The 17487-nt window shown below is 46.3% G+C and overlaps 1 protein-coding gene across 1 annotated transcript; it reads left to right on the forward strand.

Annotated features, from left to right (window-relative positions):
• Nucleotides 1-761: 761 nt before the first annotated feature.
• Nucleotides 762-11330, forward strand: SLC25A28 (solute carrier family 25 member 28). Its single transcript, XM_004314425.4, has 4 exons — nucleotides 762-1135; nucleotides 7901-8129; nucleotides 9256-9312; nucleotides 10482-11330. Exons 1-4 carry the CDS (start codon nucleotides 845-847, stop codon nucleotides 10997-10999), a joined length of 1095 nt encoding a protein of 364 aa, XP_004314473.2. The 5' UTR covers nucleotides 762-844; the 3' UTR covers nucleotides 11000-11330.
• The last annotated feature ends 6157 nt before the right edge of the window (nucleotides 11331-17487 follow it).

Here is a 17487-nt window from a genome sequence, read left to right on the forward strand (position 1 = left end):
CAATTCTCCCGACCTGACCGGAGTTTAACGGGCCTCCTCCTGCATGTCGCAAGCTTTCCCGACATGCCGGCGGGCCTCGCCAGGGGATGCCCGGCCCCGGCCCGCTCCACCCAACGCCAGTCCGAGATCCCGCGGGAACAGAGTTCTCGGGCCAAGGCCACCCGCCAGCATACGACCCGCGAGTCCCGGGATTCGGGGTGGGCGCTCTAGAAGGGGCCTAACTGCATCCGTCAGCGGTTTGACCTTGAAGGCCAGGCACCGCCCTCCCCTCCTCCCCCGACACGATCCAGCCTGCAGCACCCACAGCTCTACTGGCGCCACTCAGGGCCCGAAATTCCCCCTCGATAGCCCCTGGGCGCTTCGCTCTCTTCCTGTAGCCAATCGGATCCCGACATAAAACTGGCCAATGCCCGCGCTCAAAGTATCAAGAGTCGTTGAGCCTATCAAAGTTCAGCCTTAAGTCTCTCCCGCCCTCCAGAAAAGTCGGAGGGCGGGTTGATCTTACATGTTGGCCAATCAAGTAGCCAATAAACAAGAAGCTTCCAAGATCAAAGGGAAAGGGGTGGGATCTAAGCTGTCTCAACGCCGCGGGGCGGAGGAATGACAGGCAAATTCACTAATACCACAGACCTATATTTTCTACGTAATCTGGGGGCGGGGCTATATTGACGGCTGCACCAATGGCTGACTGAGGGGCGTGTCCTCGGGGCCAAGCGGGAGCCCGAGGCCCCGGGCTCTCTGGGCCGCGCCTGAGGCAGACGCAACGGGGCTGGGGGGCGGCGACGGCAGCGGCGGCAGCGACGGCGGCGGCGGCGGGGGTGGGCGCTGCAGCTGGCCCGGGTGGATGGAGTTGGAGGGGCGGGGTGCTGGCGGTGTGGCGGGGGGGCCGGCGGCTGGGCCGGGGCGGAGCCCCGGGGAGTCGGCGCTGCTGGACGGGTGGCTGCAGCGGGGCGTGGGCCGGGGGGCCAGCGGCGGGGAGGCCGGGGCCTGCAGGCCCCCGGTACGGCAGGATCCTGACTCCGGCCCGGACTACGAGGCGCTGCCGGCTGGAGCCACTGTCACCACGCACATGGTGGCGGGCGCCGTGGCAGGGATCCTGGAGCACTGCGTGATGTACCCCATCGACTGCGTCAAGGTGAGACCTGGCCCTGCTCCGAACTTCACCTGGGGCTGACCCGACCCCTGGGTCATGCCCGGAGCCAGGATCCCAGCCGAGAGCCGGAGCCGACCAAAGTCCCTTTCTGGCTCCTGCCACCACACTATTCGAAGCACACACCTATGCAAGAAAGGTCCCGGCCGGGAACTGATCCCACTCAGAAGCCAGGACCAATTTCTCACCGTCAGTGAGATCTAAATTGGGACTCTGGAAAGAAAATCTGTCAGCCAGAACCCTGGATCCCAACTGGGACTAAATAGGAATAGGGTGGGATGGGAAGGGAACAGGTAAGTGCTACTAACTTGATTAAGGTAAAGCTTACTGAACACCCTCAATAGGATCTTAATGGCTAGAGATGTTCTCTGGCCAGTGCTTTTACAAGCTCCTTGCTGTGTTTTCCCTTAAAAGTGATGGGGCAGGAACCAGAATCTGGGATCTCTCAGCTAGAGGAAGTATTTACTTATTAAATCTTAACCCATGAGTGATTGGAAATGATTGTGCAGTCAGAATTCAGAGTTCCTGACTGGAAATAATATGGGAAAGACCATGTTCAGGAAGAAGTTTCGGTTTCTCTGTGCAGCAAGCATGATACTCCACCTATTTCCTGAACATGAAAATTGAGCTGGGATTGGGATTGTGTAAATGCAGGGAGCACATCAGCCCTCCAAGGAGAGATGGACCTCATAGTGTATTTCTTTGGCCACTTGAAGTTGACAAAAAGGCAAAAGTTGTCTAGAAGGGAAGCATGACAATACTGGAAAGTAGATGTTACTGTGAAGAAAATAAAATGGGATCAACAAGAGGGCGTGATTCATGTGAAAGTAAAACTAATTTCAGCCACACCAAGCAGGCTGATGAGTGGGTACAAGAAGTCATGTTTCTGAAGAAAGCTGGGTGACGAGGGGAACACATTGTTCTTTACAGTTCTTATTCTTGTGCATTAGCAAAGGAACAACCAAGGGGACTGTTGAAATAAATATAATGACAGACTGGTTCCTCATTTACATGTTAAGGGTAATATAGTTAAACAATATCCTCACAGCTCTTGGATGTATGCTTTCTTCTCAAATTAGGAAAAAGTTACATATTCAGGAGGAGAATATCTACTTGGAAGATGCAAAGTCTTTCTCTTCTGCTCCCTGGTTCCAGTACCGTTTCATGTTTTCATTAGTAAGGTGGATGAGGAAATGGAGAAAGTGCTCCTTAAGCTTTGTGAATGACACCGAGTTGGTAGGAGTATCCTAGCACATTGCAAGGTAACTCCTACCAAGGTTCATACCCTTGAAACTGTGGTAAATGCACTTGGCTAAAATGGATATTAGAATTTTATTTTATTTTTTTAAGATTTTTTTTTTGATGTAGACCGTTTTTAAATTCCTTATTGAATTTGTTACAATATCACACCTGTTTTATGTTTTGGTTTTTTGGCCCCGAGGCATGTGGGATCTTAGCTCGCCAACCAGGGATTGAACCTGCACCCCCTGCATTGGAAGGCCAAGTCTTAACCACTGGACCGCCAGGGAAGTCCCTAGAATTTTAAATACGCATGTCAATTGTGAGGAATAGAAATAAATAGTAAAATCCATGAGAGAGAAATAAGAGGATGGCTAATGCTCTAACAATATTGAAATGTCATATGTATAAGTACAAATAAAAAAGATTCAGACATGTATGTAACAGAGTCTAGGTTGAATGACTGTGAGTCGTTAATGCTGTATATCCAACTGTGAGTTGTTAATGCTGTATATCCAAAAGTTAACATGATCTAACTGCAAAGTAACCTCACTATACTTGGACTGTGAGTAAAGTCCAAGATAGTCTAGGGTGCTGTCTTTCAGGATGGGTATCAAATGAAAACTAGATCAAGGAGAGTAATGAAAATTATTGAATGGCTTGAAAAGTACAATGTAATAATATGACTGACTTAGAAATATTACCTCAGAAATATTACCTCAGCTTATCAATTTAAATGTTGTCCCACTACCTTAGGAGACTATCTCCTTACTCCATATATTTACATAATGCTAATGTTGTTGTGAACATTTTATAACTTACTCTGTTAGAAATGCCTCTAGAATACTTGGCTACATATCCTTAAATGGGGCAAGTGTTTGTCCTGTGACAAGACAGAGTTGATGTTTTAGTAATTGAGACCATTCAGAATCAAATATGGCAGCTCAGGTGGGAGATCAAAATGGGTAATGATGATTGGGGTCAAAGATAAGGTAGGACTGGAGAAAGCAAGGAGACTGATTTACTCCTGAGCTTGATAAACCCACTGAGGGAACATTTTGGAAAGAGGAGTTCCAGAAATGTTTTGCATAACTGCAGCAGCATTGCTGGAATAAGTCGCTTGTAGCCTTTCAAGATAACTGTTTTGAAGAACAGTTCTTATTCATTTGCATAAGCTTTGGAATTTTTGTTTTTAAAAGATTACTAATACAACATTACAGTCATGCCTCAAAGCACTACATTAAAGAAATAATTATTTCATCTGGAGGAAAAAATGCTCAGGAGTCTTCAAAAACACAAAAGCGTGTTTTAGAAGAATCATTTTCATTTGCCATTAACGCTGGCATTTAAATGATTAGAGGGAAAAAGTAGGTGAGCCTATCAAGATTTAGTGTCAGTAAACACTGTTTACAGTAGACACTGTTGTGCAGGCATGAAAGTAAAATTCAAATCTCTTCCTTCAGAAAGGGCTTTGCAGTTCACTTGTCCTTGCGTAGCTATTCTTCCTCTTCCACCATAAATAGGTGGTGGAGAGGAAGAGCAGCCCAACATACCCTAAGACTAGAGGCAGGTATCTGTGTTGGAGCCTAAAGGTCAACCACAGTGTTTGCAAGTGAAAGCTGATAGTGACTCTTGGTATGCAAGCCTGTGCACCCCCAAACCGCTTATCAGGGTCAAGTCGACTTAAAATATCCTTGGGAAGGACCATGGGAAGTCAGCATAGCCTTGCTAGGCTATAGTTAGTCAACCAGTGATTTTCATGGTCATAATAGGGAGGTTTGGGAGCCCAAGTGAATCCCAGTATTCCTTTTCTGGGCTTCAGAGACAAGCACCAGACTTTATCTAAAGGGATAGTTTCTACAGCGTAAAGCAGTCAAAACTCTTCTCAAAATCATCTGGCTAAGCACCTGTCACCAAGGTGCTGCTTTTTGGCTTTGTAGTCGTGAAGCAAATAATCTACTTATATAATAAGTTAAGGAGGGAAAGAACAAAGGGAAGTAAATCTTTTCCAAACTCCAGATGTAAATGGTTATCTATATACATTCACCAGTGGACAGCTAGGAAATGGAAACATTGGCTTATTTGATGTTCTTATATCTAATAATGAGCATTCAGTAAATGGCAATTGCTCATGTTTGTCAAGCACTATGTGATGTGCCTTAATATTTACTGATTTAATCACTGGAACAACTTCATGAAGTAGATACCATTTTCATTACTTTATAGATGAAGAAAACAGGCAAGTAACTTGCCCAAGGTCACATAGTTAGTGGCAGAGTCATGATTTAAACCCAGTCTGACTCCCAAGCCTTCCATACAGGCGCCCAAAAGCAGATTTCCAGAACCAAGCAAGGCACAGAATTTCACAATTGTGCTCCTTCCTAAACATGACCTTTAGATGAACAGCTGGACATATAAATCATAGACACAGAGGAACTTTAAAATGAAAACAAAAAATACAAAATCAATCCTGATTTGTTAGTGGTTAAAGACCAGTTAGTTGCCCATGCATATTTGCAAAATGACTTATACACGAGACAACACTGCTGTGATCTGTAAATTCTGAGATATGAACTAATATTTCTCAGAAACATAGTTGAATACAATAAAAAGCCTTATATTTCTAGCACCACATAAATTAGCAACGGCTTTTACTTGCCTTAACTCTGAATCTCCACAACAGCACTCTGAGTCAGCCATTCTTAGTCTCATGTTACAGATGACATTGCTGAAGCTCAGAGGTTAAGTGACATACCCAAGACCACATAGCTAGCAAAGCTGGGTCTCCCACTCAGCCTTTCTGACTCAAATGTGACTTGTCTCACCAAACTACTTACCTGTTTGGCTTTTTTTTTTGCGGTACACGGGCCTCTCACTATTGTGGCCTGTCCCATTGCGGAGCACAGGCTCCGGACACGCAGGCTCAGCGGCCATGGCTCAGGAGCCCAGCCGCTCTGCAGCATGTGGGAGCTTCCCAGACCGGGGCACGAACCCGCATCCCCTGCATCGGCAGGTGGACTCTCAACCACTGCGCCACCAGGGAAGCCCCGTTTGGCTTTTCTTCAAAGTCGGGCAGTGGTATTTTTTATGTTGAAGACTATTCACTAATTCTTACTTAGAGATTTCATCCTTAAGAGGTTTTCATCTTTCTGTGAAAGAGATTTATTGGCCCACAAATTTGGGGAGCCATATTTGTATATTTGGTGTGGCTTATGCCTGGGTCCTCTCCATGAGGGTGTATTTTCATTGAGTTAGAATTGTGAGTTAGATTTAGACGTGTGTGTAAAATTTTCATTGTAACTTACACACAGTCCAGGTTTCTCTTGTGGGTAAACGGTTCCAGGACTCTGAGGCCAGACCTTTAAGACTAGTTACCCAAATATGCTATTGACTCCAGCAGAACAGTGCAATTTCTAAACATTCCCCCAATACAAGATTAGTTAGTTGTTGTTTTTTTAATTTAATTATTTATTTTTGGCTGTTTTGGGTCTTCATTGCTGTGCGTGGGCTTTCTCTAGTTGCGGCGAGCAGGGGCTACTCTTCATTGTGGTGTGCAGGCTTCTCATTGCGGTGGCTTCTCTTGTTGCAGAGCACGGGCTGTAGGTGTGCGGGCTCTAGAGCGCAGGCTCAGTAGTTGTGGCGCACGGGCTTAGTTGCTCCACAGCATGTGGGACCTTCCCGGACCAGGGCTCGAACCCGCGTCTCCTGATTGGCAGGCGGATTCTTAACCACTGCACTACCAGGGAAGTCCCTTTTTTTTTTAAAATTGAGAAGTAGAAAAGAATGTGTCACATTGTGATAAGTGATATTGTATATTTCTGATTGAACTTCAGTAATCTTTTAGGCTACCAGTTCTTTGTTGGTAGCAGGAAGGGGAAGATAACTAGAGGAATGTGGATTGCTTGCAGCTAACCAGGATTTATTAATCTGGTTAGTTCGTTTTTTCCCATGCTTTGGAGAAGAGGCATTACTCTTGGATTTCAGATGGCCAACAGGAAGGTTCAAGCTTTTAAATCCAGATTGAATCAGTGACAGGAATGAAGTAGGAATTTAAACTGTACTTGGGCGTTAGTTGCCCCTGTTGGCTCACTAATGGCCTTTTTGAACTGGTGCAGACAAAGCTAAGATTCATTCATTCATTCATTCATTCATTCAACAAACAAATCTTGAGTGCCTACTGTGGTCCAGGCACTGGACATTGATTTTTTTTTTTTTAGTATTTAATCAATTAATTAATTAATTATTTTGGCTGCGTCGGGTCTTAGTTGTGGCACATGGGATCTTTTTGTTGCAGCACAAGCTCTTTGTTGCCATGCAGGCTTCTCTCTAGTTGTGGCGTGCGGGTTTTCTCTCTCTAGTTGTGGTGCGCGGGCTCCAGGGCACGTGGGCTCTATAGTTGTGGTGCGCGGAGTCCAGAGCACATGGGCTCTTTAGTTTGTGGCACATGGGTGCTCTAGTTGAGGCGCGTGGGCTCAGTTGCCCTGCGGCATGTGGGATCTTAGTTCCTTGACCAGGGATCAAACCTGCGTCCCCTGCATTGGAAGGCGGATTCTTTACCACTGGACCACCAGGGAAGTCCCTGGACATTGATTTTATACTATCTGGTAGTCTCCATGCCACCCTAACCTTGAAATAGATCAATAGACAAGAGATCTGCATTGGAGACTCATCCTTCAGAGAAGGTCTGTGATTTGGGAAGTATTTCAAGTAAGATTAATTTCCCAAATTTCAGTATCTACCATATACATTCATTCCAGTCACTGAATCCTCTAGAGATTCCAAGGGTTATGTTTCACTGAGACTAATTTTATTCAGTGATGCCAGTTTTGGGATTCAGTCAGTTTAGATTAGAAATCTGGAATCTCCCTCGGTTTTAGAGAATAGATTGGTTTCCACCTTCATAGTTTGAGGGTAAACTTTCTTTTCCAGGAAATCAGAGCAGCATCTATTAGGAATACTACTTCTGCCAAAATTTTAACTTACAGGCCCAGCTGCCAATGCCAAATAGTCTGAAGAAGCCAGATTATCATCAAGGTTATATCGAAGGATGAGCTGTCATCTCATTAGTCAGTGTAGTATGTGGCCAGGAAGCAGGCCCAGGATCAGTCTTCAGAAGTAATAAAGTATGTTGTAGACAGTAAATAGTTGACTTTAGAATCCACTTGTAAAGAACTCTTAGCCTGAGTTTATTAAGACACAAAAGCAACTTCTCCTGAAACACAGGCTTAATATTTGTTGCTGGGTTCAAGAACGCTTACCAGGGGGCGATTTTTTGAGGGAAAATAATGGTGTTCCACTCGTAGGGTCATAGGTGACCAGAAAAAGAAAGGTCCAGCCGAGGCTTGGAAAGACGGCACATAGATTTGGAAGGCAGTAACACTGGATGCCAGGTGTCACTTCCGCATATTGGCGTGATTTCACGTAGGTCTGCCCAGTGCCCAAGCCTGAGTGTTGAGATTGGGTGCGCAGTCAGCACCACTGACATTGCACTTCTCCCTTCTGTACTTTCAGACTCGGATGCAGAGCCTACAGCCTGATCCAGCTGCCCGCTATCGCAACGTGTTGGAGGCCCTCTGGAGGATTATAAGAACGGAGGGGCTGTGGAGGCCCATGCGAGGCCTGAACGTCACAGCAACTGGCGCAGGGCCCGCCCACGCCCTCTATTTTGCCTGCTATGAAAAGTTAAAAAAGACACTGAGTGATGTAATCCACCCTGGGGGCAATAGCCATATTGCCAATGGTATTGAGCCTTCCTGTGCTGGTTCTCCCACTTTCCCAACTCTTTGGGCTTTGCTGTTGTCAGTGCTTTCCAGTCTCAGCATGATTTGAAGCTGAAGCTTTGGGCTGGAGTAGGCCAGATTATAGGGGAGGGACTTCCAAACCTGATGTTCTCAGACAGTGGGCTGCGTCAACCCCACCTCTTCTTTGGGGCATCTCAACAAAGGGTTACAATATCCTCCCTTACGTACCAGCTTGACCCTTTCCTCTCATTCTCTCCCTGGTATCAGCTTCTGATGCCCTGGTAATGTGGAGACACACACTGAACTGCCCCCGTTGTGTGTTTCTTGGTAGTTGGGTGGTATCCCGCTCCTCGGGGCAGGATTGGAGGTAACCCAGCCACCCAAGGAAGACATCAGTGGAGCTTCAGCTCTTCGCCTCACCTTTTCAGGATCCCAGCTGCCCACAGGCAGTTTGTATCATGGAGGACATGACAAGCCCTCAACAAGTGAATGGTGCTGGGGCCGGGGGGCTTCTGTACAAAGAAACCAGAGGGTTGGAGGTTGTGTGGAAGTAATGGAAGGGATGGCAGCCTGGAGAAAACCAAAGTGAAAGTGGAGAGGAGAGGGTGAGGAATACGGTAGTTCAGGACCTGAGGGAAAGGTCTAGATGGACAGATGTTAGGATTTGGAGACTGGGGTTGGGCAGCATGCGGCAGCAGGATAGAAGGTGAGATTCTGTGGTGGAGATCTAACCACCTGCCCCTCGTGCTCTCCCGCCACTGGAAGCAGGTGATGTGCTGGCATCCCTTGGCCACAGTGTATCTGCTTCCTGTCTGGAGCATGAACTGCACTTATTCTCAGAGCCATCTTTGTTGAAAAAAGTCTGGGCTGTTTCTCAGACTCTTCCTGGCCTTCCTATCGTAGCTGTGGAAGGTAGATTGATGGCCTTACTAAGTTAGAGGGAACAAGTATCTTCATTTCTCTGAACAGGCATTTAGAAGCAGTGGGTTCCATCTTTTAAACTGGCTCTTAACATTCCCTCTCCCTGCTGTGGTTTATCACAGCTACGCCCCTTCACTCTGGGTCCTCCATGAGTCAGTCACCCTTTCCTGGCCTTACATGTGGCAGTTGTTTTTTCCTTTGCAGGCGCGGCCGGGTGTGTGGCAACATTACTTCATGATGCAGCCATGAATCCAGCAGAAGGTAATGATTCCTCACCCTTTCCCTCTATGGGCAGCTGCATCTACATCTCTGGGCTTTTCCTTTATTTTTGGTTTGCAGGAGAAAGCCAGGGAGCACCCCATCAGTTTTGGTGGGAAATCCTGGCGTGTTACATTGTCTTACCACTAGAGGGCACTCCCTGCATGTTGTCCGTGCTTAGGAGGATTCCCTTAGACAGGAAGCATATTCAGTGAGATTTATTCACCTGGGGCTTCCCTGGAAAAAGGTATGGCTCTATGTGGCCTATTCCTGGGCCTTCCTGGAAGTCCGCTTTATAGTGGATTTGATGTAAAAAATTTAGCAGATTATTTCACTTTTCTTCAAAAAGGTGAAGATGGATTCTGACATTTGAAAATACTGCCTATCTTGTTGGAATGAAGAATGGTTGAGATAGGAATGAAAGGTACATTGGTAGAGCTTAGTCCCTGCACTGCTGCGTGGATCTTGGCTTTTCAGTTGGAGAATGAGGTACCCAAACAAATATGAAAGGATAGCACAGTTGCCAGGTTCCTTAAAGTTCCAGTTCTTTACCTGTCTGGGCAAGGCCATGGCAAGGAAAGAGCCAAAGCTAAACTGAAGATTATACCTGAGCTTATACATGTATCTACTTGAGGGGGTAGGAGATGTCTGGAAACTAAAGCCGTACCCTTCTTGACTAAGAATTGTGTTTTTGGTAGCCCTTCTCCTCTTCCTATGGAAGGATGAGATCCTCATGTTGTAAGAGTTCAGTGTTGTGTACCTGACGACTGGGATTTTAGGGCTATGTGTTCATTATTATGTTCACTGCCACTGAATCACTTCTTGTCTTAAGAGTTACGAAAGGGTAAGATGGTAACAATAATAGGTAGGTACTTATTTCAAGGAAACCCTCTGGAGTCTAAACTGTAGATATATCCTGTATGTTAATTGGCCGGTATTAAAGAAATCTTACTAGAATTGGGTCCATTATTTTTTAGCCCTTTATCACCCTCTCCTATCCCCTCCTCTCAAAAAAGGGAAACCTTCACTAATCAGACTGACAATTCACTCATACTTTTTCCTCTCTCCAATCCATTGGCTGATCTACTGACTTGGGACTCCGAATCTGGACACTCCTGCTCACCGGCTGATTGCTGTCACCGTTCCCTTCTTCTCATTGACGGCACCGCCAGTGGTGAAGCAGAGGATGCAAATGTACAACTCACCGTACCACCGGGTGACAGACTGTGTACGGGCAGTGTGGCAAAATGAAGGGGCCGGGGCCTTTTACCGCAGCTACACCACGCAGCTAACCATGAACGTTCCCTTCCAAGCCATTCATTTCATGACCTATGAATTCCTGCAGGAGCACTTTAACCCCCAGAGACGGTACAACCCCAGCTCCCATGTCCTCTCCGGAGCCTGTGCAGGAGCTGTAGCTGCCGCTGCCACAACCCCACTGGACGTTTGCAAAACACTGCTCAACACCCAGGAATCCCTGGCTTTGAACTCAAACATTACAGGACACATCACAGGCATGGCTAGTGCCTTCAGGACGGTGTATCAAGTCGGCGGGGTGACCGCCTACTTCCGAGGGGTGCAGGCGAGAGTAATTTACCAGATCCCCTCCACAGCCATCGCATGGTCTGTGTATGAGTTCTTCAAATACCTAATCACTAAACGGCAAGAAGAGTGGAGGGCAGCCAAGTGAAGCGGCACTCAGTGGAGCCAGGGTTCGGCCAGCACTGCTGCTCTGCCCACTCCAGCCACGTTCTCTGTCTCCCGGCACACTCCAGCCTCGAGCGGGGTGGGAAGGAAGGCAGAGGGCTCTCTCCCCCAGGCTCTTGGTGTGTTGGCTGACGCCAGTTCCTGCCGCCCTCCGTCGTCGCCGCCTTTCCTTCCGGGCCCTAAGCAAGTGCAGCAAGTCACAGCACAGCATCTCTGACACTCTCTCCTTCCTGGGCCTGGTGACCTGCTCTAGACTGTTACAGAGGGATAAGCAGCTCATTCCCCTGGTTCCTAATAAAAGCCTTTAAATTAAACGGTTTCATTGGGTTTGCCTTGCCAAAGGGGAAGTGAAATGCTGTCAACTGTTCTTGCCTAAGCGTAAATCAAGGGGCCCACGGGGAAGGTTTATTGCGTATGTCTGTAGTTTTTGTTTCTGCTGTTTTCATGGTGATTTAAGACTTTGGGCCCTACTCCCCCTTATTTAGTAATAGGCTCCAAGGAGTCTCCCTGATGGCAGGAACGATGGGCCTTTGGCAGATCCCAGCTAAACAGGTGCTCTTGACCCCCACTATTGCCTTTTCCCTAGGGCAGTGGCGTGGCACAGAAGAGGGAGATCTCTCTGCTCTAATTCTCAGCTCTGCCTGCAGCAGTAAAACTTTCCACATGGCTCTTGGTTTTCTAATGCAGTTGTAAAGCTAAGATTAGTGCAGCTGCAAGTCCTGAAGATGCTGTGGTAAATAATAACAGTACCTCTCATTTTAAGGCTTTTACAAAGTACTCCCATATACGTGATCTCCTTTGGTTCTCACAAAATCTGAAGTAGGCAGTGCAGGTGTCATCTCTATTTTACAGGTAAGGAAAGCTCAGAGAGGCCGTGACTGGCTCAAGGTCTCACAGTAAATACAGAACTGGGACCCCGACCCAGATCTTTTGTCCCCAGAAGTGAATCTAATTGTGCCTTCCTGCAGATAGGAAATGAGCAGAGGGCATGTACTCCACCTGCCATCTGAAGGAGCTCCCTGCCGACGGCCACTTGGGCTCTGGGTACTTACAGGCACGGGGCTTTCACTGTGCTTTGGGGGTCAGTCTGTTCCTTTTTGTGTAACTGAACCAGTTATTGGCAAGTTCTTCAGTACATAGAGTGGAAGTTACCCCCCTGAAACTTCTATCGTCTTTGCATCTGTCATTCATTCAGTAACTACTGAGTGTCTGCGTCAGGCGCTGGTGTTGGGCACACGGTGATAAATAACCGCCCCCCCAAAAAAAAGATTTAAAAAAATCCAAAAAACAACATTCCAGCCCTCAAGGAGCGTGGAAGATACATATAAACAGGCAATTACAAGATAAAATGACAAGAAATGTGATAGGGTAAAACTAGACAGCCGTTTGGAGGACAGAAGAATACCCAGCCTGGCCGTGGGTGATGGGTAGGCTTTTGGAGGAAAGTGACATCTGAGGTGACACCTGGAAGGCAAATGAGCTAACTGTGAAGGAGGGTGGAGAGATGTTCTAGGCAAAGACCTGGAGGTAAGAGAATGAGAAGCATTTGGGGTTCAGTGTGCAAGGGGTTCAGTGGGGCTGACAGCCTGGGCAACGCATGCAGCTGGAAAGCCAAGTGGGGGCTGGGGTGTTAAAAGCAATGCTAAGGAGTTTAGACTTTATCCTGAAGGCAGTGCAGAGGCATTACAGGGCTTTAAGCAGAGGTGTGGTGTGATGAGATTTACAACTGAAACATCACTTAGGCTCTGAGAAAGGATTATAGGAGCAAGACTGGACAGGCAGGCAGACCTGGGGAGGAGGCTGTTGCAGTCTGCATCCAGGCAAGGCTGCATGGTGGTCTGTGCAGGGACGGTGGTGAGGGAGACAGAGAAAAGTGCCTGACTGGAGCTAGGTTAGGGTTGCAGATCAGCAGGATTCGGTTACAGAGTAAATCTTGTTCTCCTTCCACCTGACAGCCCTTCAAGTATCTATGGAGAATCATGTCTGAATGCACTTGAAACAAACTGTCAAGAAAACAGCAGGGTCTCCATTTCTAAGCCTTAAGTAAGCTCTCCTGGCCCTCTGATTTAGCGCTGAAGAAATGTTAACAGTGCCAAACGGTGGCCACTGGAGTTTGAATCGCCTGTGGAGTAACAAGAGCGTGATGAAGTCATTGCAGAGGTCATTTCAGAGGGTATGCTTGTAAAGTTTAAGAGAACAGCTGCCTCCCAGCATGGAGTAAGCATGAGAACAAAGGGATGCCTCCCCAAACCTTAGCCCTGTAGTGAGCTGTCCAGAGTTACTGCCTGGCGTGGTACCCGGACCACAGCAGACACTGTGGCAATAAGGCCCACTTTTCAAGAAAAGGACACGGGGTATTTTCAGAAAGAATGGAAGTCACTAAAGACCCCCTCAGCTCTAATGCTTTAATAACAAATAATGAGAAAAGAGTGCAAAGTGACCTTCCAGTCTCCAACTGTGTTCTAGCTGCTGGATGAGTTTGGAATTTGGACAGGGCATTAGATTCTGTAGGTCTCTGGGCCCAATCACTAGAGAAGACAGAGGCAGAACACCGTGATGGAGTCGAGAGTCTGGATGCCAGTGAATGGGTACCTGGGTCAGGAACCAAGCCTCACTTTCATGGGCTCACCACACCCATGAGAACTGTGGGCTTTGGGGGTATCTCCAAGCCCAGAGTCTTCCTGGAAAGCCAGGTAGGTTATTGTGGCACCAGGAAGACCCAGCTCCAAACCACCATCAAGGGGTCAATTCCTGCACAGTGCCATCCGAAGCAGAAAGTGAGAAAATAAGTCACAATTTGGCCAGAGAAAACTTTTCTTAATCTGACATACAAGACCAATGTGAATGAAACAGTCTTGTATTAACACAAAGCAGTATATAGTCATGTATTGGGTTGGCCAAAAAGTTCATTTGGTTTTTTCCATAAGATGACTCCAGTAGTGCTTAGTTGTCTTTAACTTCATTCGAAACAATTTTGTTAGACTGTATTGTGACAGCTGTCATATCAGTGTGCATTTAAAAAAAATCATCAAAATTGGTGAATTTTTGTGTAGCCATTTTCACATTGAAGAGGGAGAAAGAAAGCAACGTTTTTGGCATACTATGCTTTATTATTCCAAGAAAGGTAAAAATGCAACTGAAATGCAAAAAAAGATTTGTGCAGTGTATTGAGAAGGTGCTGTGACTGATCAAACATGTCAAAAATGGTTTGTGAAGTTTCGTGCTGGAGATCTCCTGCTGGACGATGCTCCAGAGTTGGGCAGACCAGTTGAAGTTGATAGCAAGTAAATCGAGACATAGTTGAGGATAACCAGCGTTACATCACACGGGAAACAGACGACATACTCAAAATATCCAAATCAAGCGCTGAAAATCATTTGCACCAGCTTAGTTATGCTAATCGCTTTGGTGTTTGGGTTCCACATAAGTTAAGTGAAAAAAACCTTCTTGACCGTATTTCCACATGCAATTCTCTACTTAAACGGAAGGAAAACGTTCTGTTTTTAAAACAAATTGTGACGGGCAATGAAAAGTGGATACTGTACAATAATGTGGAACAGAAGAGATCGTGGCACAAGCGAAATGAACCGCCACCAACCACACCAAAGGCTGGTCTTCATCCAAAGAAGGTGATGTATGTATGGTGGAGTTGGAAGGGAGTCTATTTTTTTTAAGAATCGATTTTATTTATTTATTTTTGGTTGCGTTGAGGTCTTCGTTGCTGTGCGTGGGCTTTCTCTAGTTGCATCAAGTGGGGGCTACTCTTCATTGCAGCAAGCGGGCTTCTCAGCACGATGGCTTCTCTTCTTGCAGAGCACAGGCTCTAGGCGCGCGGGCTTCAGTAGTTGTGGCTCGTGGGCTCTAGAGCACAGGCTCAGTTGTTGTGGTGCACGGGCTTAGTTGCTCCGCAGCATGTGGGATCTTCCCCGACCAGGGATCGAACCCATGTCCCCTGCATTGGCAGGCGGATTCTTAACCACTACACCACCAGGGAAGTCCCAGGAGTCTTCTATTATGAGCTTTTTATGGAAAACCAAACGATTAATTCCAACAAGTACTGCTCCCAATTAGACCAACTGAAAGCAGCACTTGACGAGAAGCACCTGGAATTAGTTAACAGAAAACACATAATCTTCCATCCGGATAACGCAAGACTGCATGTTTCTTTGATGACCAGGCAAAAACTGTTACAACTTGGCCAGGAAGTTCTGATTAATCCGCCATATTCACCAGACATTGCACCTCTGGATTTCCATTTACTTCTGTCTTTACAAAATTCTCTTAACGGAAAAAAATTCAATTCCCTGGAAGACTGTAAAAGGTACCTGGAACAGTTCTTTGCTCAAAAAGATAAAAAGTTTTGGGAAGATGGGAGTATGAAGCTGCCTGAAAAATGGCGGAAGGTAGGGGAACAAAACGGTGAATATGTTGTTCAATAAAGTTCTTGGTGAAAATGAAAAATGTGTCCTTTATTTTTACTTTAAAAACCGAAGGAACCTTTTGGCCAACCCAATACTAGACTACATGGAACCAACAATGAGATTGAGAGACAGAAAAGATGAGATTAGTGTAGGTCAGAGTTAATGAGGAAGAGGTGGCTTTGATGAATAGTAAAATGAAAAAAAAAAAAAACTTTTGTAAAAGCCAATCAAAGGTCACGCTAATTTTATAAAATTTAGAAAACATAGAGTAAAAGAAAATACCTCCAATCCTATTACCCAGAGAATATGACATTTTGATGTGCACATCATCTAGTACTTTTTCTATGCATTATTTTTTGTTAATTTTCAAAAATCGGACCACACCGTAAACAGCTTCTTCTACATAACAGTATATGATGCCCATCTTTCCACATTATTAAATTTTCTTCCATCACCTCAGTGTAAATGGCCACACAACATTCCATTGTACAAATGTACAGTAGCTTATTCAGTCAGTCCCTTGGTGTGCCTTCATACTAAGTTATTCTCAAGAGCATTGCCGCGGGAGGTAGAATATGAATGACAAAAAGGAGAGCAGGGTAGTTACAGAGAGAAGGTTCAGAGTGGGGAGACAGTTTGGTGCCACCTCCCAGCAGGAGCTGCAGAGATCCTGACTGGAGACCAGGGTGCAAGTTAAGGGATGGAAGGGGTAAGGCTGGCCAGCGAGAATGTCAGAGGTAGGAGGGTTCTTAGAAGTCATCCCTCCTTGAGCCCCACTTCACTCTACAGCATCCCTGACAGACCCACTCCTGGGTCTGGGAGCACACTGCTGCCCAAAGCCATCTGTGTCATCGCTGCAAAGTTCGCTGGTTAGAAAGTTCATTCTTTAGTCTTCTGCTTCCATTCTAGAATCATGTCACTCCTCTGCTCCTGTGGCCAAATTCCTCACTTACGGCCACAGGGCTTTACATAATTTGGCCCCTGCCTGTCTTTCCAACCCAAACCTACAACATGAACATGAGGCATTCAAAACAAACACATATTTTCGTGAAAATCTAAAATATTCCTTCTGTTGCCTTCGGTCACTGATATAGGAGGCTTGATAAACAATATTCTGTCTAAACTATCAGAAACCTCACACGATCGCTGTTCAGACTGGATGTGCAATACCTGTTACCTCCTGCTACCTTAGCTTGGTGAGCAGAGAGCAATGCTATGAGCGCCGCACACAATACTCCCTGCATTATCAGGGTTCCGTAACGCAAGCTTTTTTCACCGCCACCACTCCCGCTGCCCACACTCACACACTGAAAAGAAAGAACAATTCTTTCTATTGAGGCACATAGGTCTCCCTGTAATTTCCACCTGTGATCTCCTTCTGCCTGCTGGAGCAGCAAAGAATCACACTAATCCTTCTCTCTGACAGCCCTTCAAAAATATTAAGACGGCTATCATGTCACTCGGGGAGGGTCATATTCTGGAGAGCCTGAAAGCGAGGCAGAGGAGTTTAGACCTGGCAGCTAATGAGGAGCTCTCGTGGTTCTTAAGCAGGGAGGGACATGACTAAAGCAATGTCTGAGGATGATGCAAGCAACAGCCCGGATATAGGACAACCTGGAGGGTAGGACACTGGAGACAGGGACTCTAGCTGAGGGGCTACTGTCCCCATTTAGAAAAAGAGGACCCTCGGGACTTCCCTGCAGGTCTAGTGGTTAAGAGTCTGTGCTTCCACTGCAGGGGGCACGGGTTCGATCCCTGGTCAGGGAACTAAGATCCCACATGCTGTGTGGCGTGGCCAAAAAATAGTAATAATAATAATAATAATTTTTTAAAAAGAAAAAGAGGACCCTGAGAAATCTCATTACTGGAAGATGAAAGGGACTTGATGATGGTTTAGACATTCACGTGGGAACTTACCTATAGGTTGTTTGCACTCATCTGGCTGTGTTTCATCTCCTTCGTTAGACTGGGGCCCAGAATTGTGCCTTTTTGGTATCACCCCCTGCACCCCAGTACTCATAACAGGTGCTTGATAACTACCTGCTGACAA

This window comes from Tursiops truncatus, chromosome 16 (genome assembly GCF_011762595.2).
Source record: "Tursiops truncatus isolate mTurTru1 chromosome 16, mTurTru1.mat.Y, whole genome shotgun sequence".
In the NCBI taxonomy this organism is placed as follows: Eukaryota; Metazoa; Chordata; class Mammalia; order Artiodactyla; family Delphinidae; genus Tursiops; species Tursiops truncatus.

Coding starts and splice junctions, on each gene's coding strand:
- SLC25A28 (XM_004314425.4), top strand. CDS start 845: ATGGAGTTGGAGGGGCGGGGTGCTGGCGGTGTGGCGGGGGGGCCGGCG. Junction 1,136..7,900: donor ACCCCATCGACTGCGTCAAG/GTGAGACCTGGC, acceptor CTGTACTTTCAG/ACTCGGATGCAGAGCCTACA. Junction 8,130..9,255: donor CAATAGCCATATTGCCAATG/GTATTGAGCCTT, acceptor TTTCCTTTGCAG/GCGCGGCCGGGTGTGTGGCA.